This window comes from Haliotis rufescens, unplaced genomic scaffold (assembly GCF_023055435.1).
Source record: "Haliotis rufescens isolate VD_foot unplaced genomic scaffold, xgHalRufe1.0.p SCAF_20, whole genome shotgun sequence".
NCBI lineage: Eukaryota > Metazoa > Mollusca > Gastropoda > Lepetellida > Haliotidae > Haliotis > Haliotis rufescens.
Genome location: NW_025963891.1, coordinates 12,653,388 through 12,679,960, shown reverse-complemented (window position 1 = coordinate 12,679,960; position 26,573 = coordinate 12,653,388). Strand labels below are relative to the sequence as shown.

The 26,573-nt window shown below is 39.3% G+C and overlaps 1 protein-coding gene across 6 annotated transcripts in view; it reads left to right on the top strand.

Annotated features, from left to right (window-relative positions):
- Positions 1–10,693, top strand: part of LOC124133353 (glutamine--fructose-6-phosphate aminotransferase [isomerizing] 2-like) — a 74,374-nt gene extending 63,681 nt beyond the window's left edge. For 5 of the 6 annotated variants that reach the window (XM_048400850.1, XM_048400851.1, XM_048400848.1 and 2 more), the window contains 3 exons: positions 226–387; positions 3,707–3,784; positions 6,252–10,693. In XM_048400850.1, coding sequence (XP_048256807.1) covers positions 226–387; positions 3,707–3,751 — 207 coding nt within the window. In that variant the 3' untranslated portion in view covers positions 3,752–3,784; positions 6,252–10,693. Of the gene's footprint in view, positions 1–225; positions 388–765; positions 928–3,706; positions 3,785–6,251 lie in introns of all 6 variants that reach the window. The other variant, XM_048400849.1, reaches the window with a different exon arrangement.
- The last annotated feature ends 15,880 nt before the right edge of the window (positions 10,694–26,573 follow it).

The following is a 26,573-nucleotide window of genomic DNA, read 5'->3' as shown; positions in this document are numbered from 1 at the left end:
AAGTGTTTCTTGGTAGCTGAGTTTGCCAAGCCAGTCGGGACTTTGAAGTGCCCTGGCAATATGCCGCGCCCCCCACCCCTCCCCCCGTGGCTCCCCCGTGGCCCTCACCGCTGTTACATGTGAAGCCCTAGTTTCTATGCATGATATTCCTTCCCTCTTTGAGTGCACAACTAACAATATTATTATTTTGTTTTTGTGTAACTCGCATGCCGTCTTGTGTTGTAGGGCGAGCCTATCTTGATTTGCAACACGGGTGACGTTGAGACGCAGTCACAGGCTTTGAAATATATTGATGTACCTCTCAACATTGATTGCCTACAAGGCATTCTGACCATTATACCATTGCAATTACTCTCATTGCACATTGCTGAATTGAAGAAATTTGACGTAAGCATGAATACATGGCCTCCCCGCCTGGAAACCTTGTACTCTACTGCTTGAGCTATGCATGCTTTTATACTTACTCACTCACTCACGCCATGAACATGTCTGCATGTTAGGCCGCAATAATCTCACAAGAAACGCATGGGAGGCTTGTGGGACGAAACAAACATTCATATTTTCTTGACGGAATGACTCCTTTAGAATATCCAAAATATTATTTTTGAAAACGTGAACAAATATGAAAGTTTGGTAAGAAATATCTAGCGAGCCTCCCAGGCACATCTAGCCCCTACCCTTCTCCCTCCCCTCCCTCTCCTCTTTAGCTGTGTCTAAGTCGCAAGTTATTATCATGGAACATTATACTGAACTTTCCAATTATAGGGGCGGCCGATTCTCATTTGTAACAGGACGGACATGGAGACCCAAAAACATGCGTATAAATTTCTGGATGTTCCCCACAATGTAGATTGTCTTCAAGGGATCCTAACAGTGATCCCTATGCAGTTGCTTTCCTTTCATATAGCTGTCCTTCGTGGATACGATGTAAGCATTTCTGTGTTGGTGTTCACTGTTATTGTTCAAACATTGTGTTGTAGTAGACACGGTAACGAGTTCAACAGTAGTGTTTAGGTTGTATATTTGCTGTATGCTATGTTCATAACTTGTCCTTATCAAGCCCTGGGTGCCGTTGTACAAAGCGATCTTAGCGCTAAGGTGATAGTAACTCCCATACCTTAACATAGACTTACGATAGTCGTAGCGCTAAGGTTGTTTTGTACAACGACACCGTTTCTCATTCCAAAAGGGATCTTACACTATGACTGGCGTAAGTCGTGTACCGATATATAAACCTTGGACAGTCATTACGTGAAGATTGTTTGTGGAATGAAGTCCTGTCTATGCATATTTACTATTCTAATATCATCAATCCATGAATATTGTCCTAATCAACTCTGAATGACTTCATTTGACTTCATTTTCTGTTTCTTTCCCCACCAATATTGAACTGTTGAATATATTTATGTATAGTTGTCATAACAAAGGTTAGAACACGACTTAGTCATGTGAAATAAAGTAGATACATAATGTAGAAGCTTTCACATCCTGCATGTGACAACGCAGAGCAAGACAGCGCTGTGTCCCTGTGTTTGGATGCAAGGATTGAAATACAAGCTTCGAGTTCAGGTTTACTTCAGAATTTCCGAAAACTGAATATTTGTAGATTGGTTGGTAAATTTGTTAGGAAAGGTAAGGACAATCAACCTGATATTTACATATCAAAATTCTCACAGTATCTCTCCAGCTTTCATGCACAATTTTCATATTCCACTATGGTGTATTCTGAATGTTGGGTGAACAGTGTGTCCGACTCAACCACTGTGATTTCAGTACAAGCACAGTTTACCTGAAGTTGTTAATACTAGCTGCACTTCAACCTGCCAGAAACCTATGATTGTGGGTTCGAATCCCGGTTCGCCCCGATTATGTTTCTAGGTTTGTCAGCACCATACCCGTGCTCATGGGTTTCACCGAAGTGCTAAACGTCTGAGACCTGCATCACTTTGGGCTTTCCTCCCACATTAAGCTGGCACGCCGTGATGTAACTGGAATACTGTCAAAAGCGGCATTAAACCCAACTCACTCACTCTCTAATAAACCCAGACTGCATGCATAATACAGAGAAAAGGAAAGTGAAGATATTCTCCGCACGTGCATTTCCCAAACTGCTTATCTGAACCTAGAGTAGAACTGGAGAAATCTGCCATAGTTCCCCACTGCATTAGTTGGTGATTGGTTGAATGAGTCTTGAGAGAAGACAGCTTTTCATGGAAGCAATGTCACATGATTGCTGACTAGGTGGTGTTTACTAAACATAATGGTGACTGTTTGCTGCTAATATATGATGACATGTATTTGGTTTTGGAGTTGAAATGCTATGCAAAAAAAAAATGATTATATTTTCAACAGCAAGTAATTGCTTGTGGTTGTTTTCTATCGTGTGTCAAAATACTCATTTGAATCTTTGACATCATGCATGTTTTTTTGGTTATATTCAATGACCTGAAATTGCAATCTTTATTTTAATAAGGCCACAACAAATATCAATTATCTATTTTCTGAATTCTTCTTGATGACATCTTTAATTGTTTTCAGTATATATAAACATTTTGAAAATGTCAGTGATTTTTTTTCCCAATTTATTTTTCATATTTTTATGTCTTTCCTCTGATTCTGAAGATTCTGAAGAGAATTTCTTCTGAGTTAGCTAGTTACATAAACCACACCCTTCCAAGACATGGGGTATATCATAAGGAGGTAGTGAGAAGATAGTGCTTGTCCCACACTAGACCAGGTTCAAGTCCCAAGTTACGTTGTGTGAAGCCTTATGTTTAAACTTAACCTATCTCACACCTTGCATTTCTCCCTTCTTCAATCCTATGTGGGAACGTGCTTAAATCATGTTTCCAGCTTCTGAAAATAAAATAGCCACCCAAGCCCCCCTGCATCTCCATGGTTACGTCCAAAAGCTAGGTCAATTACGTGCCTCTCAAAGATGGTCAAAGAAGAAGGGAGAAATGCAAAGGGTGAGATAGGATGGGTATATAAATATACAATTAATACTAAAATTTCCAATTTCGTGTGCATCTCCGTGGCCGAGATGTTGTCAGTGGCATAAAAACCTCTTCCCTCGGTGACAGGTATGAGAACAGTTCCGTCAGTATAGGGCAAAGGATCTGTAATAATCTTTGCCATAATTCTAATCTTGATACAACTCCTTTATATTTTACATATTAACTAAAATTTGTTACAACCATATTTTTTCATTTAATTTTTTGAAGAAAAGAATAAGCATCATGGGTAGATATTTTTGGATATGTAAACATATTTAATTTAGAATTATTGTTTTCAGAAAGAAAACAAAACAAACTAATTTGTAGAATTCTACACAGATCTACTTCATTTGTTGTGGCTTTTGGTATTTCTGATGAAAGATATCTTATTTTTATTTAAATGTATCATTAATTTCATATTGAATATTCAGGGGCTTGAGTACTTTATTTGTTTTTATTTCAGTATTTATAAACACCATTATAATAGATAGATTTGTAACGCCAGAATGACATCTTGTTTACAAAATATAATTCAAATATATATGTATGTATTCCGAATGAAAATTAAACGTTAAATGAAAGAAAGTATTAATTTAATTTATTGATAAATCAGATAACATTAATGATTTTTTTTAATGATATTTATGCTACATGTTTGAGACCCACAGAAGTGAGGGTTCACCGAGTGCAGGGTACTGTTTCCATTGTAGGTGGATTGCCCGCGGAACCTGGCCAAGAGTGTGACCGTGGAGTAACCAAGTACAGTTCCCTGATTGCATATAGCCCATGTGAGTATTCATGTCCTGTACAGGAGCAAGAAGGGCAGATAACAACGTACAGGGCTAGCTGAAACGTTCTGATCGTAACTATGATCAGAGCTACAGATAGCAGTGTATTTGCGTAAAATACCCCCCAAAATATTCAAAACCCAATTACTTACAATTTACTTCTGTACAGAAACTCATGACATTTAATGAAAAACTCAAATGTAAAAAACAGCATGTGTAAATACCCAATGAAACTTTTTCAGCAGGCGTCCAAAAGAGCTAATTTCCGGCATTAAGGGGCTAAAACAAGGACTGGTCGACTTGGAGTCAGTATACTGTGTCTGAGTGGGGTATTCATGTTAAACTGCGGCATGGTATCTCAGTGGGCTAGTACTATAAATTGGCATCAGTCCAGACTAGTACAAGCAGACACACACACACTCACACACACATGCATGCATGTCGCTATATAAGTGCAATATTCTTGGACGCGACATTAAAACCCATTTCATGGCGGTCGGGTAGCCTAGTTGTAAAAGCGTTAGCTTGTCACGCCGAAGACCCGGGTTCGATTCCTGACAATGGTACAATGTGTGAAGCCCATTTCTGGTGTCCCCCACCCGTGATATTGCTGGAATATTGCTAAAAGCGGCGTAAAACCATACTCACTCACTCACTAAACCCCATTTCACTTCACCTCACCGCATAGTGCTTGCCAGACAGTTTTTTCTGGAATATTGCTAAAAGCGGCATAAAACCAAACTCACTCACTCAAAACGACATAACTCCTCATGAAAAATGATTGAGCACCTTGATCATTTCTGATCTGTGTCAGAAGCCTTGGGTCCCAGCGTACTTGATACAGGCCAACTGTTAAGGGTGTACTAGGCATCCGTCATAGTTAAGCTCAGAATGTTCAGCCACCCCTAGTATCAATGCAGCTATTAGTTACAATACATTTTGTCACATACAATACATATTGATATGATGTTGAACCCTTTTTATTTCGAAAAAACTTTATTTCTGTATAAATTACCAGCAAAGACAATAAATAGATCTTAGTTGTGCACCCCCCCTTTTCAAAAAAGTTGTATCCGCCTCTGTCATGGTACCCAATAGCGTGCTTGTTGCATGTAATATCAATATGATAAATAAACTTATTATGCAATTTGGCAAGCACAACACAGAATAGTTATCACAAATCTTACACATCCAATATCATTATTGAAGTGCCAGCACTTAATATGAATTATCATTTTCTATAGTTTACTGCTTTGTCAGGGTAACATAGAGTATAAAGCATCTAACAATGTAAGTGATTTAGAACGTAACATTGCATATTGTTGTGTATTTATAGGTATTAGCAAACAGTCAGTTTGCAATAAAATATTAACTAGCGATACATATCCCTATTAGCAGTGTGATCGGTGCAGTACAGCTCGGAGTAGCATAAACCCAGCCCCAGCCCCAGCCCCAGCCCCAGCCCCAGCCTCTTCCAGGGAGGCTGAATGCCCAAGGGAGATAACTGTGTAGCTCCTATGGTGGGAAAGAGCGTATTAATGACAGAAAACGTATCGTTATTTGATATCAGTATTTCCCACTCTACAGGAGACAGCTGTGTGTGTTTGCCTGCCTAGTGTTAATGTCTGACATGACGCACCTATCTGTCTGTTCAAATTGTAATATCCTATCTCAATAAACACAAAGAATGTGATATGTCGATGAAAATTCTTCACATCATCTGTAGCCAAGGAATATTTTCTTATGCATTCTAAATTCTGTGCATTCTACGCATACTAAATGTCTTTATCGATTACACATGGACCCGGGTATGTGCAGTTTCTATTTATCAATTTGGATCATTTTGGATCAATTTGGACTCTGTGATTCTGAATAAATACCATTAGGCCTGGGACGGGTAACTTGGGTATCCGGGTCAGGTGGGTACTGAGTAGACGGACCCGTGGTTAGTCACAGGATATATTGTTTAATAACAAAAATCTTTAGAACTCTATGTTTACAATACAAGTCACTAATTTTGAGACATCTCGGGGTAGGGTTGGGTAATAGGAGGTCTGGTACCCGGGTAGTAAATTTGGACTTGTCCCAGCCCTAGTACCCATAATGCACGGAGGTATGTTTATGTTACTGGTATTTCCTAGTTTGCCAGAAAAACTAAGTCAGTATTCACATTAGGAAAACTTTTGAATTTAGTGTTGAATCATTTATCTCTGTGGGAATTCCAGGTTAAAATCATTGGAATATTGCTGAGTGTGGAATTAAACAACAAACAAACAAAACCCAGCAGCCTATCCTTGTAGTAATGGTAGGATGTTATTCTTAATATCAGGCACTAGTTTATCTGATCCAGAATCATTTATTTACAGCCTTTCACCATATAGCTGGCATTATCCTTTGCAGCATTAAACAACAAACAAACAATTTAATAATTTGAAGATTTATTGGTCATGCTTCTTTTCTTTTTCAGACTGATCTCACCAGCTTTTGAAATCTTTGTTGGTATGATGCCAAAGGTCAAGGTTTCATCAGGTCAAGGTGAAGGCTTTTTGTCTATCTTTGTTACATTAGATCACATCATTGAACACAGTGCCATTGGAACAAAGCATTGCTACATCGTCAACCTCAACGTATCATGTGTCATGTTTATATGAAGTTTGTAGGTACAATGACAAAATTATGTACTGATGGCCTTTGACACAAAATTGCATATTTATTATTTTTTTATGCACTGTTTCATGTTTCATGTCTAACTTACAGTTGTCTACGACAAACGATTACGTGGGACCACAGGTGTTTCCTTTCATTCAAAGTCATTATATACATTTGAATATTACCGTTGAACAACCATTTTGTTAACTATTTCACAGAAATTAGGGGAAGCAATGAACTCAAACTTACTGGATTGATGATAAAAAATTACGTTGTCATCGTTGCTTCTTTTCTAGGTTTTCTATTTGTGTTCAGTGACATTCAGAAAATATATAGAAAATTGAAATACTTGATGACGAAATGATAGAAATTGACCAAGATACATGGATACTTTTCTAGGTTATTTATTTGTGTTAAGTGACAATCAGATAATAAATAGGGGCACGGATGGCCCCGTCGTCTAAGGAGCCGCGATTCGCTGTGCAGAGTTGCGTCCCTTGGGCATGCCAGAAACCTATGATTGTGGGTTCGAATCCCGGTTCGCCCCGATTATGTTTCTAGGTTTGTCAGCACCTACCCGTGCTTGTGGGTTTCACCGAAGTGGTAAACGTCTGAGACCTGCATCACTTTGGGCTTTCCTCCCACATTAAGCTGACACACTGCGATATGACTGGAATACTAATAAAAGCGGTGTTACACCTAACTCACTCACATCAAATAATAAATGAAAGTTTGAAATCCTTATGGGCATAGGTGTTTGCACAAATGTAATGGAGGTTTCCTCATACACATCTGTAGACTTTAGTAAGGGGTGACTGGAGATCTGTGGGGAGGTATGCCGTACACAATGTACTGTCATCAGCAACAATCATCCTCTACCATTATGTGCTATATGTAGTATATGACTGTATCACTGGGCTAGAGTGTAGTACATCGTATCATCTGGGTTAATGTGACGTGTAACATTGTATCGCCGGGCTAGTATGTATTATATCACGACAACCCGGACTGTGGGTTAACATTTTACTGGGCTATGACCATCACTGACATTACGACGAAGTCTATACGTGCCAATAAACATGTTATTGTTATGTATTGATACCATATTCAACCCTGTGGGCAGACTGAATGATTTTGTAGATTAACAGTACAGTTGATAATGTGTTAATGAATTAAATGTGCATATTGTAATGAAAAAAAATGTTTTGTAAATATATTCGGGGGGGGGGGGGGGGGGGGTAATAGGGTTTAATGATAGAAGGTGTTCATACAATTTTTATAAAAAAATGTCAATCTTTATAGGAGTTCACATATAAGGTTGTCAATTATTAGATTGGACACCTGGACTCACCTAGTAACAGTAACACCTGGAGACCCATGAAGATCCTGTGTAGAATAGGTCTTCAGCAACCCATTATTGCCATAAGAGCCGACTATGCTTGTTGTAAGAGGCGACTAACAGGATCTGGTCGTCAGACTCGCTGACTTGGTTGATGCCTGTCATCGTATCCCAATTGCCTGGATTGATGCTCATGATGTCAGTCACTAGATTGTCTGGTCCAGATTTGATTATTTACAGACTGCCATCATATAGCTGGGATATTGCTGAGTGCAGCGTTAAACAACAAACAAACAAACAAACAAACATAAACAAAACACACCTGGAAATATCTGACGACAGTAACACACCTGAAATACCAGGTATACAGCTTGATGAAGAACTTTGTCCTGGCCCCCGCTGGATCACTCCCATAGTCATGCTACCTTTCCCATACTGGATGCTGATAGGGTTGCATATGGTATTGAATAATTCCTGTATATCACTATTCAGTATCACTATTTATTTATGTTAACCATTAATGCTAATTCATGTATTAGATGTTGTTGAAAATAATGCAGAATTGGATGAATATATATTTGTTTCTCTTTTCTTAGATTCTATCCTTGAGCAGACACCAACTGTTGTTTATGATTCACAGTAGATGTGTTGTATACTTTTAGAATCACAAACAATCTTGATCTCGGCATGTTATGCTTTTCTGCTTGTTTACTGTTTTGTCAAGAAATGTTTTATTGTACATATAATGTATTTAAGAAGTGCATAAGCTTGTTTTGAGCCTAGTAGGACAATCTCTTCATTAAAAAGTAGTTTGGAATAATCTCAGTGTTTTGCGTCTTTTGCATAGTTTGTTATTTCTAAACATTACCCAAGATAACTCCGCAGCTGTCAGATGATCATTTGAAAGTTTTATTGATTTACTGTATGAAATGTTTAACCTCGTTTAACAAGTATTATACCTTCACTAACAATGCCATGTTTGGTTGTTACCTGAAACTTGCAGAATGTTGAACGTTGTGTATTCATTATACAATCTATTTGAAATCTATGCAATTTTAAATGCCTTGTATTTCTATGCCAGAGATATGCATGTTTGAATGTCTTGTTTTAAAAAATGGCAGACTAAGTTATTTTGTTCTCTCATGCATCCTGTACAGCACAGTCTCACTACTTTTCATTTATCCGAACATATCTAACCTCAATGGCTGATGTATAACAGATTCAGAAACTAAGTAGGGTCAATCTTCTGATTTAGAGGGGGGGAGGTTGGGAGGTTGGGAGGCATGATTTAAACTTGAATATGATTGTTTCCTAAAAGTGCTGGTACAAAATAATTTGTCAGATTCTACCATAAAAATAAACTGTTTAATGGTCATTCTTTGCCTAAATAATGTATTGTGAGTAAAAATTGACTTGAAGGGTGACCGAAAAATTTCCTGTCTCAACCAAATCAATACCAAATCTTCAGAATTGTAATTGGATGGTTTAGTTGTAAGTGTCCGTTTAGATGGTTGTTAAATGTGGAATTTGTCCTTGATTCATTTCAAGGAAAGGAACTATATGACTTTATAAAGATTTGAGTTGTCATCGGTTTGCGTGTTTTCCACACTTCTGTGTCAGTCGTCTGTACTGTGTATGGCCATTAAATCAGGGACACTTGCATGTGGAAGCAATGATGTGTGTACGTCGTACTTGTTGCTCACGATATAAACTGGCTGTATCAAAACAGCTGGACAAATTTAAGAAAAGTCACAACCTGATATTTGAACCTGCGAATGTGCATCATCCGTGCAGTCATTAACAGGGGAGGAGGGTTTGCTAATGGGCCAGTCATTGATGAAGACATAGAGCATGTTCTCCATATGCAACATGTCACATTCGCTCACAGCCCCCTGTTCAGTGGAAATAAAATGTTCCGTATTATACGAAATGTTCCAAAACGTGGTGTTCACACTGATTTTTTCTTAAGTTTGTTTAGCATGGTACAGGCAACTCGTGGTCTGACAAATTCCACAAGGCATTTGCTTTGTGATATGTAAAATTCTCGATTTGTGAAAATGAAAACTTATTTTATCACAGAATTGAAGTTTGTTTTGTGATAAACCGTGTCTGATGTTGTTGCATCTGAAGTTGATGTCTGAGTACTTTATCAGTGTCAAACAATCAGACCAGTTATATCCCTTGTATTGTTGTTCAAGGACAAATGATACGATTTGGGAAGTGAAAATTTGGAACTGAATGTCAATTATTAAAAGACACAAAAAAATATGTTATGTTAAGTTAAAAATATACTGACCTACTTTGAAAATGCAGATTTAAATTTTTGAAATATTTGGCAAAATGGCAACAAAAATCAATTAAGTTCTGTGCATTTAGGCATGAGATAGTCAAACACGACAAAGGGGTAGTTGGGGTTGAAATCTCATTCCATGTGTTTTGATGTGGACTTGAGCACAAATACACCTTGTCTGATGCTTGAGAACATGATTATGAGGATTCATTGTGTCAGTCTATGAGAATATTTGATATTGGTTTGAAAATCCATGTCCACTCTCAACTTTATGATTATCCTAAAATGTCTTTTTTTTTTAAACAAAAATTGAAATAAGCATACAGGTACTGCTATTGAACACAGCATTTCCTTTACCAGCCCAAAAAAGTCATAGATGTTTTGACAATAATGGAATTGATATCTTCACAAATAATTCCGCATCTGTCAATGAAAGTGATGATCTATATTGCTGATGCTTGTGTTTTGGGGTTTGTGCTAGTGTAGATGGTTTATGTGTTATTGGGAGCCTACTCATAGCCAGACATGCTTCGGGGCTGGTGCATGGGGCGGGGCGGGGCATCCCCGGGGTCGTCATGTCGTCGGGGCAGAGAGCATACTCTGCTACATGACAATAAAACATTACTATGTATGTCACTCGTCTGTTCTGTGTTATTAGCCTCTCCAGGCACGGTGCCACAATTCGCTGTGCAGAGTTGCTTCCAGTGGGCACCCTGGAAACCTGCGATTGTGGGTTTGAATCCAGTTCACCCCGATTATGTTTCTAGGTTTGTCAGCAACATACCCGTGCTCGTGAGTTTCACCAAAGTGGGAAACGTCTGAGACTTGCATCACTTTGTGCTTGGTTTTAACATTTTGTAGTCACTAAAAGTGTGTGTTTGTTGTTTAACGCCACACTCAGCAATATTCCAGCTATTTGACGGCGGTCTGTAAATAATTGAGTATGGATCAGACAATCCAGTGATTGATAAAATGAGCATCGATCCACACAATTGGGATACGATGACATGCATCAACCGAGTCAGCAAGCCTGACCCCCCGATCCCATTCGTCGCCTCTTATGACAAGCATAGTCACCTTTTACGGCAAGCATGGGTTGCTGAGGGCGTATTCAACCCCGGATCTTAACGGGTTCACTAAAAGTGAATTGGATTGGGTACAAGTTCTCCACCACCTCCCAGATGTTTACTTCATTGATTTACAGTCTGTCCTAAACAGGAACAGAACAGCAAGAAACAAAACGAATAGGAAAGGTAAGCGAACAGTGAGAGCTGTATTGTATACATAAATCTCTTTGTATTACATGTATAAGTTTCTACATATTTGAACATTTATGTATTATATTCGGGCTTGCCTCGCACATCAAGCCAACATGCCATGATATAACTGGAATACTGTTCAAACAGCTTTAAACCCAACTCATTCACTCATACCAAAAGACATTAGGAGATGGTATTTGTTTGTATGTACCCTGGCGCTCTGCATTAAATATATAAAACTATGACTGGTGGGCTTCCTGTTAAACCTGGCAGTATCTCGGCGGGCCAGCACTATAAAACAGACATGGGTCCCCACTGATATAAGCAGCCACACACACATGCTGGACTTACATAAAGTCTTTGACATCTTATATTACATTATACATAATACATTCTGTCTTAAATTTATTTATTCCTGATGCTGATGGTACCAGCAAGACTTGCTTTGTTATGATCTAGGTTGGTTTTGGTTTCATTAGATTAATATACTCCACTGTCATAGTACAGGACTAGCACACATGCCCCTAAGGGAAGTGAAGCAATCTGGTTGCTATGCCTGGGACGAGTCCAAATTCACTACCTGGTACCCTACCCCCTATTACCCGGCCCAACCCGGGTACCTGCTGTAGGTCTCACGAGTTGTCCGATTGTTATAAAAAGTGTCTCAAAGAAATATACGCCAGGCATTTTATCAAGGAAATACAACATTTGCGAATCGCTTTTTCCTAGTGCGGTACATGATTTGATACCCTGCTTATGATCAGTTATTGTGATACACCAGATAGGGGAGTCACACATTATACCCATGTGGGGAATCGAACTCTTGCCTTCTTTGTGGTGAGCGAACGCTGTAACCATTAGGCTTCCCTACTGACCCCTTCATTTAAGTGGGGATTTGTTTGTTTGTTTATTTTTGAACGCCACACTCAGCAATATTCCAGCTCTATGACAGCAGTCTGTAAATAATCGAGTCTGGACCAGACAATCCAGTTATTGATATCATGAACATCGATCAGCGCAGTTGGGATATGATGACCTGCTTCGACCAAGACAGCAAGCCTGACCACCCGACCCCTTTGGTCGCCTCTTATGACAAGCATGGCTTGCTAAATACAAATACTAACCCGGATCTTTACTGATGGAGCAAGAAGTGATTTATATGAGGTCTAGGCTTGAAGAAATGTGAGATTGGTGTTTTCTTAGGCCAGATGTGACATTGTATATCTGTGCATAACTACCCAAATAAATAAAGCGACAAAACCCTTTCCACAATGACAAGAAATCTCTGCTAAAAGCAGAGTCGACTATACAATTCATACCGTATCATATACATGTGTTTATGAATCCATATCCTGCCCCACTGGTGCCACCCATCACAAACTCATGCAAAGGCAAGGGAACTGTTCACCTTTAAAAAACACACGGGAACATAGGGAATTTCAGAAACCACACTCATAAAGATACAATTTTCCACTGTATTGTGCAACTCATGCAAATGAAAAAACCAGTTTGCTGCGTGTAGGTGCCCCTCTCTGAGAGAGTGGGTTCGAATCTCGAATGGGATTAAACACCCCAAAGTACTAGTGTTATCCTAAATATAACAATTGTTACACTTTAAAATAGAATGAAACAATATTCGTTTATAGAAAGATTGTGCTTGCTCAGCAGTCTCCAAACGACGCATGTAGAAACACCTTACCCAAAAAAGAAGATAAGTTTATTCAGCATATAGCTCATTAGGCCTAAAGTACAAATACAAAACGAGAAGGATGTCAGCTTCCTGTTAGGTTTGGGGAATACAGTCGATAACAAAACAGGGATGGTTACGACAGTATCAGGAATTTACAGTATGTCATGGTATTCAATGCAAGTACTTCTAAAGTGTGTGTATGGTAAATATATAAGAATTGAAGTAATGTATAGGATACGTAAAATGTTTCAACTTGCAGCGCTAGTAGAATAAGCATGAGAAATTATATCCATTGAAGCTTTCATAAAAGCCCATTTGAAACGCCACAAATGAAATACATATTTCATGAACAGAGCCACTGTTTGTTTGTTTGTTTGTTATTAACGCCGCACTCAGCAATATTCCAACTATATGACAGTGGTGTGTAAATAATCGAGTCTGGACCAGACAATCCAGAGATTAACATCATAACCATCGATCCACGCAATTGGGATTCGATGACATGCATCAACCAAGTCAGCGAGCCTGACCACCCGATCCCGTTAGTCGCCTCTTACGGCAAGCATAGTCGCCTTCTTTTATGACAAGCATGGGTTGCTGAAGACCTATTCTAACACGAATCTTTACGGGTCTAACAGAGCCACTGATTTGATTAGGTATCATAGTTTGATTTTAAAATATTATTAAGTGCTTGTTTGCATGGGATATCTTGGCAATTTTTTGGTAAGTATTTGCTTCGTAACAAGGAATATTTATTACATTTGAATAGAACATGGTGTTCATCTTTAACGTCTCCAAGATTACAGGTAGTACAAACACAATCAAGTTGTTGCACATTATTTTTTCTTCTATGCAGATTTATCTTAAAGTTATGGAATGATATTCTTAATTTTCACAGTGGTCTAATTAATTATCTATCCTGTAGATGAATGATATATCATTCTGGGGACAAGTGTGACTTAATTATTTAGCGTAATTACTAAGATGCTTTGATGTACTTCAGATTCATGCCACGAATATGAAAACAGGTATCTATTAATCTTTGCATAATTTGATTAAACAATATTTGTCATTACCAACTTCCTGCGAAATCCATACAAATCAGTTCAGTTTAGCGCGGTTAAATCTACAGGTAACCTAGCTCTACATTGAAAACACAGTATGTTTATCTCCATTCTACCATGACTAAATAAAACGCGAACTCTTTTGTTGTTTGCTGAGTCCAGTGTTTTGAGTGGGTTCTCGGTCTGAATTACTGGAACACTGACAACAGTCTGTAAACCAAATATGGCGTTGTATTTGCTGAAGCTGTTTGTTTACACCATAATACTTCTCTCGAACATATATGACAGGCATTGAAAGTATATATAAGCACGGCGCCCCTAATATATAAAGAAAACTAGGCAAACTTTGTAAGGCTTTCGTTCTAGACTGCGCGTCCCCATTTGTCGCCAAAATTTAAATACATTCTCTTAGTATATTTTTATCGTATTTCTGCACGAAATGTATGCCACACATCCTTTGAATGTTGTAGTAACCGCAACTTTGCATTTTGTAACCTGTAATTGTAGGTAAAATTATATAAATATGCCTACCGACAATGACTGAAAAAAGTACTATTCTGTGACTATAAGCCTCCGCTAAACCAACTGTCTCAACCAGAGGGGTATATTGTGATTTAATAGCCTCTGATTGACCAATCGGAATCGATTAATTTCCAAATTAGGAGATGAAACTATTCTTTTTCAAATTTCGAGGTGGTTCATCGTTGATTAAACACCGCTAAATGTCATTTAATACAGAACGCATTAGCGTGAAGATTTATATGTAACATTTAGCGGTGATCATCCTCTATATCTCCAGGGCTTCCATTTCGGTAACCTACACTAACGTTAGTGTAGGTTTAGTGTAGGTTTAGTGTAGGTTTAGTGTAGGTTTAGTATAGGTTTACCGAAATGCCAGCCCTGGCAATACAGAGGATGAGCGGCCATTCGTGACCAACTCGTGTTATTCCGGGACAAGCCGAATACGGAAAGGGGCGAGTGGTGACGAATGGATGAGCGGCGACAGACATACGAGCTACTACAATCGGGGAAGGTATCACGTGATACATAGTGAATACTACACTCGTTCTCGTTAGATACCATTCTTATGAAACGATTGGACTCTCTATGGTATCTACCCACGTTAAATATATATTTAAGTGTAAATACGTAACAACTTTCGTTCGTTGACAGACTAAACTGAAACCGGTTGCAAAATCTGGTTGCGCATGAATATTGATATATGCCCAAATATGGGCATTGTTGACATTTTTATGCATACGCAATAGCAACATGCGCTTGCACACACTCCGTCGCAGTGGTGACTCAGCATAACACCACTGCCACAGGCTAATTTGCATATCACGTGACCGGACTTTTCTCTTGTTTGTAAACAAACGCGCTTCTTCAGAAATCAGTATAGAACGGACTAATGCAAGTATTTGGGGGCGCTTTACATATTGTTTTGCATAACTATATAGATATTCTACTACAACTGCGACAGTGAGTTGCATGACAATATATATTTATGCATCAAAGTGACCGTGTCGCTAGCTCTCCGTTGGGCTTCGATGACAGCACGTGGAGCCGTACAACCAATGTAAACATAGGATAACTACGCAAAAACAAGTAGATTTTTACGTATTTGCATACTTTCTCAATGAAAGTTAACCATTCTTTGACATTTGTTTATGAAAATGTGTAGACTTGTCAAACATGAAACGGATGAAAAGCATATGCAATATCTTGAATGGACGGTGAAAGATGTGACGAATCGTCACATGGTGCTGGCCTGTGGCAGAGGTACTATGCTAGCTGGCTGCCGGCCGCATGGAACTCTGGGTAGGAGAGTGGCGCTTGCAGTTGAGTTTGTAAACATAACGCTTAAGATCCTTTTCGAAGAATTTCTTCAACTTATGGTAATTCAAGCGCCATGTTGTTAGTACGGAGTACACCTATATAAGAAAATTTGAAAAGTCACATTGGCGCCGTGCTTTGAATATCGGACCAACAGTCGTTCACTTGCACTGCCGGGGTCCCGTCTGTGCATTCAAAACGGTTCGGCTTTCTTGGTCTATCAGCTGTATTTATATCATGTCCGTACCATTTTGGAAGAGGGAATCAGATACTTTTTCTGGCGGCCGCCAGATACTTCCACTGGTGAGATCATTTTTCACTGTATGCCTCTATATTTTGCCAGATACTTTTCGTTTCAAATTGGCATACCACGTGTGACTAGAATTTCTTCCAGATCAGTGCTCTGGCTATCGATAGGTTGGAGATTGTATCCGTAAGATTGAGCTTTGATAGATTGAGCCAGATAAAATATAGAGGCATACAGTAAAATATGATCTCACCAGTGGCGGGTATGGGCCGCCGTTCCAAAGACATTCATGTTAACTGTACCACCCTATACTGGAGACGTGAAAATCAACAAACTCCAGGGCCCACTTGCACAAAGCGATCTTAGCACTACAACTATTGTGAGCCTATGTTAAAGTATGGGAGTTACGATCATCTTAGCGCTAAGATCGCTTTGTGCAAGTGGGCCCAGGTCTGCTTGCATGTCAGTGACAGCTTCGAACGAAGGGCAAGGTCACCACCGGAATGAGTGAGTTAAATTTTACATCGCATCGGCAATATTTCAGCCATATAGCGCCACCGGAATGAGAAAAGACAACCGTGATCTACTCACAGCGTTTTACGCTAGAGTTAGGGAATGTTATTGTTCACATTTGGGATATTTTGGGCCACATAATCAGAAATCAGACACACTTCTACGGAGTTTTCGAATGAATTGTATCGGAAATGTTCACTTTGAGTGATCGGAACGTGCAGTCGTGAACAAACAACTCCCGAAACAGTGCCACAAAATACGCTTCGAAGGGGACGCTGATGGCACAACCGGATCATCCCAAGTAAGTTTAGATATCTGACCAGATAGTTTAAACTGACTTCATTTCACCACCCTTATCCTTTTACGTTAAATCAAATTGAAAGTTGCGAAAGTGTTCGGGTGCGTCACGTTCATGGGGACCCTCGATCTATTGATCGGTAGTCGTACATTGTAAATGGATATAGCTCCATTGTATAGTGTCTGTAGAAGCTCAATGCATAACTTATATAAAATGCAAACCGAAATTGATGCGTGTGACTGTCTTGTTTGGTTTAATAAAGTGTTTGTAAACATCTCTTGCTCTCATGAGATTGCTTCAGTTCTGCCTTGTAGTTGCAAAATGAATGACGTCTCGACTCTTCTACCCAATGCCCATGCGACCAGCATAGAGTTATGGTTAGTCACCACTGCGCCGGAGTGTGTGACGTCTCGTGATTCTTTTACGAATGAAAAAAGTAGTCCCGGTGTGACAGAGGTCACGGTTATCCAATCAAAACGAGGTCAACCATGTAGAACACACGTGTGAAGTACGGATTTATTATCTTACCACCTGTATCTTCACCACGTGGGTAATAAAATAAGATAGTCCACGACACTAGATCCTGCCAGTGAGGGAAACGTATATTGCCGCTGGTGATCTGATACCAGTCTACCATCAACAATATGCATATTCATATTTCTACAGACATCAATAAGCAGACTACCATAATTGTTTATAACATTATCAGATGAGCAGCGTTATAGATTAAACTGGTCTTGTCTGTAGCCTTAATACAATGGCAGATATTTGTTTGCATCATCTAAGATGTAGTCAATCGCCTGTCCAGTACTTGCATTAAAATCACCAAACAAGATACATTAGATTAGATGAGCCACAGTCATAGATAATCTGTGGTAGGTTATTTTCCAATATGTCTATGAGTTTTATGGTCGCACTATATATGTATCCTATAGATAGATCATCTTAACAGTATAGTTGGTTGGTCGGTTTGTTGTTTAACGCAGCACTCAGCAACATTCCAGATATATGACGGCGGTCTCTAAATAATCGAGTCTGGACCAGACAATCCAGTGATTGATATCATGAGCATCGATCCACGCAATTGGGATCGATGATATGCATCAACCAAGTCAGCGAGCCTGACCACCCGATCCCGATCGCCTCTTACGACAAGCATAGTCGCCTTTTACAGCAAGCATGGATTGCCGAAGACCTATTCTACCCCGGATCTTCATGGGTCTGAACAGTACAGATTTGAGAGTTCAAAGAATATGCAGTTACCGAAACAAAAATACCTTTTGATAAAGAAACTCACCATCTAAACGTCCTAAATTTCACATCCATGAAGTTACGTATAGGAGCAGTTATCGTGTGAAATATGCATGCTGAACGTGTTACGTATACTCTGAACAGAGTGAGTGAGTTGGGTTTAACGCCGCTTTTAACAGTATTACAGTTATATCCCGGCATGTCAGCTTAATGTGGGAGGAAAGCCCGAAGTGATGCAGGTCTCAGACGTTTATCACTTCGGTGAAACCCACGAGCACAGGTATGGTGCTGACAAACCTAGAAACATAATCGGGGCGAACCGGGATTCGAACCCACAATCATAGGTTTCTGGCGTGTCCAAGGGACGCAACTCTGCACAGCGAATCGCGGCGCCTTAGACGACCGGGCCACCCGTGCCCCCTACTCTGAACAGAGAGGTGACGAGACGTGGCTATGTAACTAAGCTGTCGAGCGAAAAACACGTCTCGAAACATAACAGTGCATATCACAAGAACAGATTTTCGCTTTAAGGATACATGTACTTTAACACATGTCATATGTACAGACGTTTAACAGGGAATTGATGTATGGACCCCATATAGGAGTTTTACGTAAGCATCATGCCGTCAGCGCGTGGCGAGTCATGGCAATACGCCCAAAATAAATGAGGTTAAAATCTAAATATACAATTTTCAAAAGAGGTCAGAGAACAACCGATTCTTTCCTATGGCTTTGGTTCATCAGCCATGGCTGACTGTCTTGCAAAATATAGGAGTCGTATATGATGTTACAGTGTGTATGCCATAATACTGATGACCGTCAATATTCTTTGTCAAATTATAACATTTGATATATGGTCAACTTGTATTGTGTCTCTTGCCTTGTGCAAAACTACCAGTATATGTACTTGAATATAGTAATTTGATAAACACCGCTGTGAGGGAGTGAGTGACAGAGTATGGTTTTACGCCGCGTTTAGCAATATTCCAGCAATATCAAGACGGGGAACACAGAAATTGGCTTCAAACATTGTACCCATGTGGAGAATCGAACCTGGGTCTTCGTCGTGGCGAGCGAACGCTTTAACCACTATGCTACCTCACCGCTCCCATCGCTGTGACAATGGTGTTATCAGAATTTATATGTGTTCTTTGGTAAACCACATATATAGAGATACATCCTAATTAGTGTGGCCACACAGTTAACGTTGATACCAATATGAACCGCATTACTATGATTATCTGTACCATATGTTAAATCAGCTGTCATTCTAATATTGTATGTATGTTTTGAGCATAGTTTTGTCAAATTATGCATGTGGGTGGGTGGGTGGGTTGTGTTTTGAGTCTGTCTCCCTCCGTCAAGCTGTCATGCTGTATGTATGCGTGCGTGCGTGCGTGCGTGCGTGTGTGTGTCTGTGTCTGTGTCTGTGTGTATTTCTGTGTGTGTCTGCGTCTGTGTGTGTGTCTGCAGTTAAACTCTATTTTACAAGCACATTAACATTGCATGTTATTTCCGAAGACAGTTTGATTGACAGGTATTATAAGAAATGAGTTGTTTTAAAATAATATTTACAACGCATTCCATTTCTATTGTCCAAGGAGTGAGGTTACGGGTTAATGACGCTCTCAAAAGCGTGTATGTGACTTAGGTAAAAACATATATCTGATCGATCTGGATTTGTTACGGGAAACATAACAGTGTTCATGTATAACTTTTGTCTGCATAATGCACATGCATCTTTATCAATATGATTGTCAACTCCAAATTTGTTGACCGACAAAATATTTCTTTGGACAATGCAATCAATACACACAGTGGTTGATAATACTGACAATTATTTGTCAATGTATGATCTATATGTTAATCATAATTTGTTCAAGTGATGCCTATAAGGAAGAGAATTTATGGTGTCAACTTCTTTATTATGAGGAACACGACGTTGAGGAGTACACACTCACTCCTTCATCAGCGAATGAAAGCCGTGAAGCAGAGATCATATATATGTACCTGTAAGGGAACAAACGGATGGAAACTTAACAGGGGAAGCCAACAGTTAATTGGCGCTGAAAGGAGATTAGCTATGGACAATTGGAAGCCAACACTTAACAGTTTATTAGCGCTGATAAATTACCCCGATAAAGTGGTATCCCAAATATGGGAAGATGTTTCGAAAGCCTCATGGATCAGACACATGTCGATTCTCCTTGGGGATTTCACAACGAAGGAATGTCAAGAACGTTGTATAATGGATATTGATCAACCTGTAAATAAGTTAGTCTAAATTATACAGGAATCTGCTCGACATCGTGGTCTTCAAAGACGCGAATCTGCACGTCAGCGTAAGAATATTGTACATAACGAATAATGGTAAGACGATGAGTGTATTCCTCTAAAACGCAGGAAGCTTCAGTCATTGAAAACCTTCAAACTAACAGGGAATAAGAATTTCTTAAGGAATATCAACATAAGGAATATGGTATCAGGAATAAATACAGAAGTGTTTGCAGAAGAAAGTAATGTATTTACGTTGATGAACGGGAACACAGTCTTGTGTCTAACATCGACCTTAAGTCAATCTGAAGGAAACTAAAGGTACTAAAACAAACTCCATGTCAGACAATTAAGGATACTATGACTCCAGGTTAGTGGACAAATTACTTCAAGCTAGTTCTTACCTACTACCTACTAATACCTACTAATGACAAAAAATATGTATATTCCAATCTTAAAATTCAGAACATGTAACCATAATTTACCTATTGAAACCGGCCGTTGGAATAATGTAAAGAAAGAGGATCGTGTATGTGAACTGTGCAACTCTCCTTCAGTTGCAGACGAATTCCATTATCTGTTTAGATGCCAGGCTCTGTTAAAACATAGAAGTGTATACTTACCAACTGCTTACAAAAATAATTGGTCTAATTTATATACATTCAAGAGGTTATTATCCAGTCAAAACACGAGGTATCTTAAAAACCTATCGAGATTTATTGATGAAATATTTAAAGCAGTAAGAAAACACAAAACAGAAAAGATATAACATATTCATGCATGACATACTGTCATCTTGTCACATATTAATACTTTTTTACATGCTGTACTTTTGTACTCTTTTGTACCACCGACGGTGGTTTGGAGAATAATAAACTGAACTGAACTGAACTTAATCTGGTTGATTTTCAAGTGAACTCTGGTCACCTTGATCCTGCAGACATGTAGGAAACAAGTCACACACATGTGGACTGACTACTGTTACGATGAAACATAAACCACATTTTAAACTCTTATATGACTGAAACAGAGGTTGCGTCAGCTATAACAAGTCTGAAATGTGGAACAGCCGTTGGACGGAATGGCCTTCTTCCGGAAATTTATTATAAATTGTAGTCACATTTTAGTACCTCATTTAACAGTAATATTTAAATGTATCATACAGACTGGTATATTTCCATCAATGTAGACAAAAGGAATAATCATACCTTTGCACGTGAAACGTGAATGATAGTAATAATTATAGAGGGATAACTCTAATAGACATACTTGGAAAATGTTTTACTGTTTTGAATGATAGATTATCTGTCTTTGCTGACATGTATGAAAAGGTCCCTGAAGCACCAGCTGGTTTAAGGAAAAGTTATTGCACGGTAGATAACATTTTCACATTACAATGCTTTGTTGAAATATATCTTTCTAAACGAGTTGAAAGGTTATACTGCCTTTTTGTTGATTTCAAAAAAGCTTTTGATTCTATAAACAGGAAACTACTTTGGCACTCTCATATGTTGTGCTACAGGTACATATACATGTATATGCTCTCTGCCGCATATCATTCATTCACCTGATGAAGGAGTAAGCATATACTCCGAAACGTTGTGTTCCTCATAATAAAGAAGTTGACATCCATAAATTATCTTCCTTATCGCGATTCGCTGTGCAGAGTTGTGCAGAGTTGTGTCCCTTGGGCACGCCAGAAACCTATGATTGTGGATTCGAATCCCGGTTCGCCCCAATTATGTTTCTATGTTTGTCAGCACCATACCCGTGCTCGTGGGTTTCACCGAAGTGGTAGACGTCTGAGACCTGCATCACTTCGGGCTTTCCTCCCACATTAAGCTGACACGCCGTGATATAACTGGAATAATGTTAAAAGCGGTCTTAAACCCAACTCACTCACTCACTCTTCCTCATTACTGCTTGGTGATAGGCAATGGGCAAACGGGAGGCAGGGGGTAATTAGCATTGATAGGTAAAAGCAATGGCAATGGACAAATGGAAGCCAACTGGATAATAAGTCCCATGCACTAGGCAGATAGGTTCCCTGGTCACGGTTCATGGCTGGCTGGTGTGTCCTGGTGTCAATGGCTTCTTGTAGTTTTCTTTGTCGCAAGTTGTTGGTGGTAGAAGACTGGGTTTGGTGGCTTCCTATGGTCTTGGTTCTTAAGCATGTGTTTGGAATTGTATATAAACAGTTTATATAGAGGGATATTTGTGCCATAAACAGCTACCCCAAAATCTTCTGGAAACACTACTTAAACTATACAATCTCATCTACCACAACGGTCAGGTTCCTACTTCATTGAAAGAGGCATTGGTCATCCCAATACCAAAGCCGAACAAACCAGCAAACGAAACAAACTCCTACAGACTAATTCCCTAACCTCAAACTTATGTAAAATCATGGATGGAATGGTCAAAAATAGACTCCAACGCTATTACCAAAACAATATAATAAACCAAGATCAAGGTGGATTCACTCCAGGCCGATCAACCTTAGACAACCTCGCCCGATTAGAACAAGACATCAAAACCGGCCAACTAAACCGACAATACACAGTAGGCATATTTCTAGACTTCTCTAAAGCTTTCGATATGGTATGGCATAACGGCCTAATACAAAAAATAAAAAAGCAGGACTTAAAGGCCAAATAATAAACTATATCCAAGACTTCCTAACTAATCGAAAAATAACCGTGGGTATCGATCAAACGCTATCGGACCAGTGTCCTTAGAAAATGGCACACTCCAAGGTAGCATTCTAAGCCCAACACTTTTCAACATTATGATTAATGACCTATTCGAGGGAATACCCAATAAAACTTCCAAATACGCGGATGATGGAGCCCTCTGGGTCCGCACCAGAAGCATAAATATGGCTACAAAATTACTGCAGAATGCATTAAATAAAATTCAAATATGGGCAAATAAATGGGGTTTCTCACTAAACGCCGAAAACACCACAGGGATAGTATTCAAACACAGAAATATGCGTGCAAACACCCCTAAACTTCAACTAAACAAAAAAATCATACAATTCCAAAAAGAAACCAAATTCCTTGGACTAATCTTTGATGAACACCTGACTTGGGTTGCTCACATTAAAACCTAACAAATAGATGCACTAAAGACCTAAACACACTACGCTGCCTGACGGGTTCCAACTGGGGGGCTCCAACAAGGAGACCCTACTATCACTTTACAAATCACTAATTAGATCAAAAGTAGACTATGGATGCCAAATATACAACACCTTAAACTCCCCATCAAGCGATAAACTAAACTCAATTCTATATCAAGCACTCAAGATAATCACACGCACTCAGCATGGCACGCCGCGCATATCGCTACAGGCACTAACGGGCGAAATACCCCTTGATCTACGCCGAGAACATCTAACAATGAATTACTCGGCCTCAACCCAACAAAACCAACAAATCCAACAAACTCGTAACATAAGCCCCAGACTCCAAGCTCTAGCTTGCAAAACCCCTAAATTAACACCAATCTCTCAACGCATAATAAATTACCTAAATACACAACCTAAATAATTTACAGTTAAACACAGCCCCAAATAACACCTTCACACCCAATCGCCAAACCCCAATATCGACATATCTCTCTCCGACAGACTAAATAAAGAAACTGATCCAAATACCGCTAAATCCATCACACTAGCATACATTCACGAAAAATGGCCAAATTGGTGTCACATTTACACAGACGGGTCCTTTGACCCGGGCACAAAACGCACAGGATTCGGCATCCATATCCACAAACCCCCAAAAGAAACATAATCATATAGGCTCCCAAATACTCAATCAATTTTCACAGCCGAATTAATGGGGATATTAACAGCCCTGCACAGTGATCAAATAAATAGACACCAAAAAACCCTTAATCCTTTCAGACTCATTAAGTTGGCCCCAGGCCATAAAAAAGAAAAACACAAAAAAGCGCCCAAAACTAATGCAACAGATAATTAAAAGCGCCAACAATCTACGTAAACTAGGTAAAGGCATAGAAATAGTTTGGTTCCCTGCCCATGTTGGAGTGTTTGGCAACGAACAGGCAGACAAAGCAGCCAAATCATCACTAACATTTAGAAGAAGTAAGCATCAACCTACCAATATTAAAAAACGAAATTAAAAGTATCACAAAGTAGAAAATCTTCCCAAAGTGGCAAAATAACTATCAGAAATCTGATTGCAAACTAAAACACCTGCTACAAAAGCCACTCAAAAAAACAAAAATCCATCATAAAACCAAAAAAGATTGACAGAGTAACAACTAAACTACAAACAGGCCACACTAAGTTTAACTTCAACCTACACCAAATTAAAAAAACCGGTAAAATGCCCCCACTGCAACTTTAAAAAAAAGCCTGAACAATTAATACTATATTGCACACATTACTATCAATACAGAACAACACTCTAATCCACACACAATTGCAACAATCAAATGACACTAGCAACGGTACTAAACCCCCTAAATGACTTACAAACCTTTAAAGCACTAGGCATATATCTAAACAAAACAGGCCTACTTGGCCGCATTTAAAAATAAAAGTACAACAAACAAGCTGCCAATAAACCCTAAAATTCTAAACTTACAAAATACAAATTGCCTCCTTTTATCCCCACCCCCCCCCCCCCCCCCCCCCCCATTGCATGACATATTTCAAAATTCCAAATTTGTTCTCCAAATTAAGTAAGCAACCCTAAAAAGCCCCATCTAGGTTGCCTCACCTTTTCGGACATATTCTTTTCGACCAAACACCAAATGGCCTGGCGGGCCCGTGCGCGAAATACGCATATGTCGGAAAGTGCACGTTAAATTCTTAAGTAAGTAAGCCATTACTGACCACGCGCTGACCGCGTGATAGTCCCATATAACTCCATAACAGGGCCATACATCAATCAACTACTTTTAAGCAGAAACCCGTGGATTGTTTTAAACTCACCGTCTGTGCAGTTAAATTATGTTTAAGTAGATAGTGAGGTTATTTGATTGTTTCATAATTCCCTCCACTTGTATAATTTGAAGACAACAGCATGGTCGGTACCTATATAATACATTCCTTGTCAAACCATTTTAGTTTATTCGTCCAATTTATAGCGAGGGTTTGCAACTCATATTAAGGCGACTCCCTGCTCAAGAGTATGTCTGATACATTATCTTCAGAAGCATTAACATCAGTGTGTGTACTACATAACTTAGCTGTTGATATTAACGTTTACTTCATCAGACTTCTACTGTAGTACATTGTCAGCTGCCATATAATACTGTGGCAGTATTCAAAGTATTACTTCCTTCGTTCTAGGCATATGATAAACCTATGTTTGGGCGAAGAGTCTTCATCATGTTCCTATAAGTGTGTCGTGCTGCATATTATTTCGCACATACTGTGACATTTACATACATTTCTATTCAGTTATTCAGACGTTAATTTTATTTTTAGAGTTTATTGTTGGTGTCGGAATTCGCTGTGCAGAGTTGTGTGCCTTTGGGCACACCAGGAACCTATGATCGTGGGTTTGAATCCCGGTTCGCCCCGATTATCTTTCTAGTTTTGTCAGCATCATACCCGTGCTCGTGGGTTTCACCGAAGTGGTAAACCCATGAGACCTGCATCACAAGGGGTTCATCCCACGTTAAGCTGACATGCTGTGATATAACTGGAATGCTGTTCAAAGCGGTTCAACTCACGCACTCATTCACTTTATCACATCAGTTCACGCCCCTGTCTTTTATTGTGCGTTCTATACATTGTACAATAGCTTTAGTTATTTAGGTCGCGCCGTCTCTGTAATGTACTTAATACCCAGCCATCAATTTTGTTATCCTGCGCTTGTTTACCGACAAACAGTAATGATTGCGTTTTTATGCCATATTTAGAGTTTTTGTAGATACATTCGGCGGGAAATCCGAGTGCGTGTCATACTGACACCGCTAACTGGATATAACGTTTTGCTGGATTACCCGAACTTTAGGACGGAATCTCCTCCCTCGCTCTTTGTAGGTAGGGGGGCATGGGTGGCCCAGTCGTCTAAGGCGCCGCGATTCGCTGTGC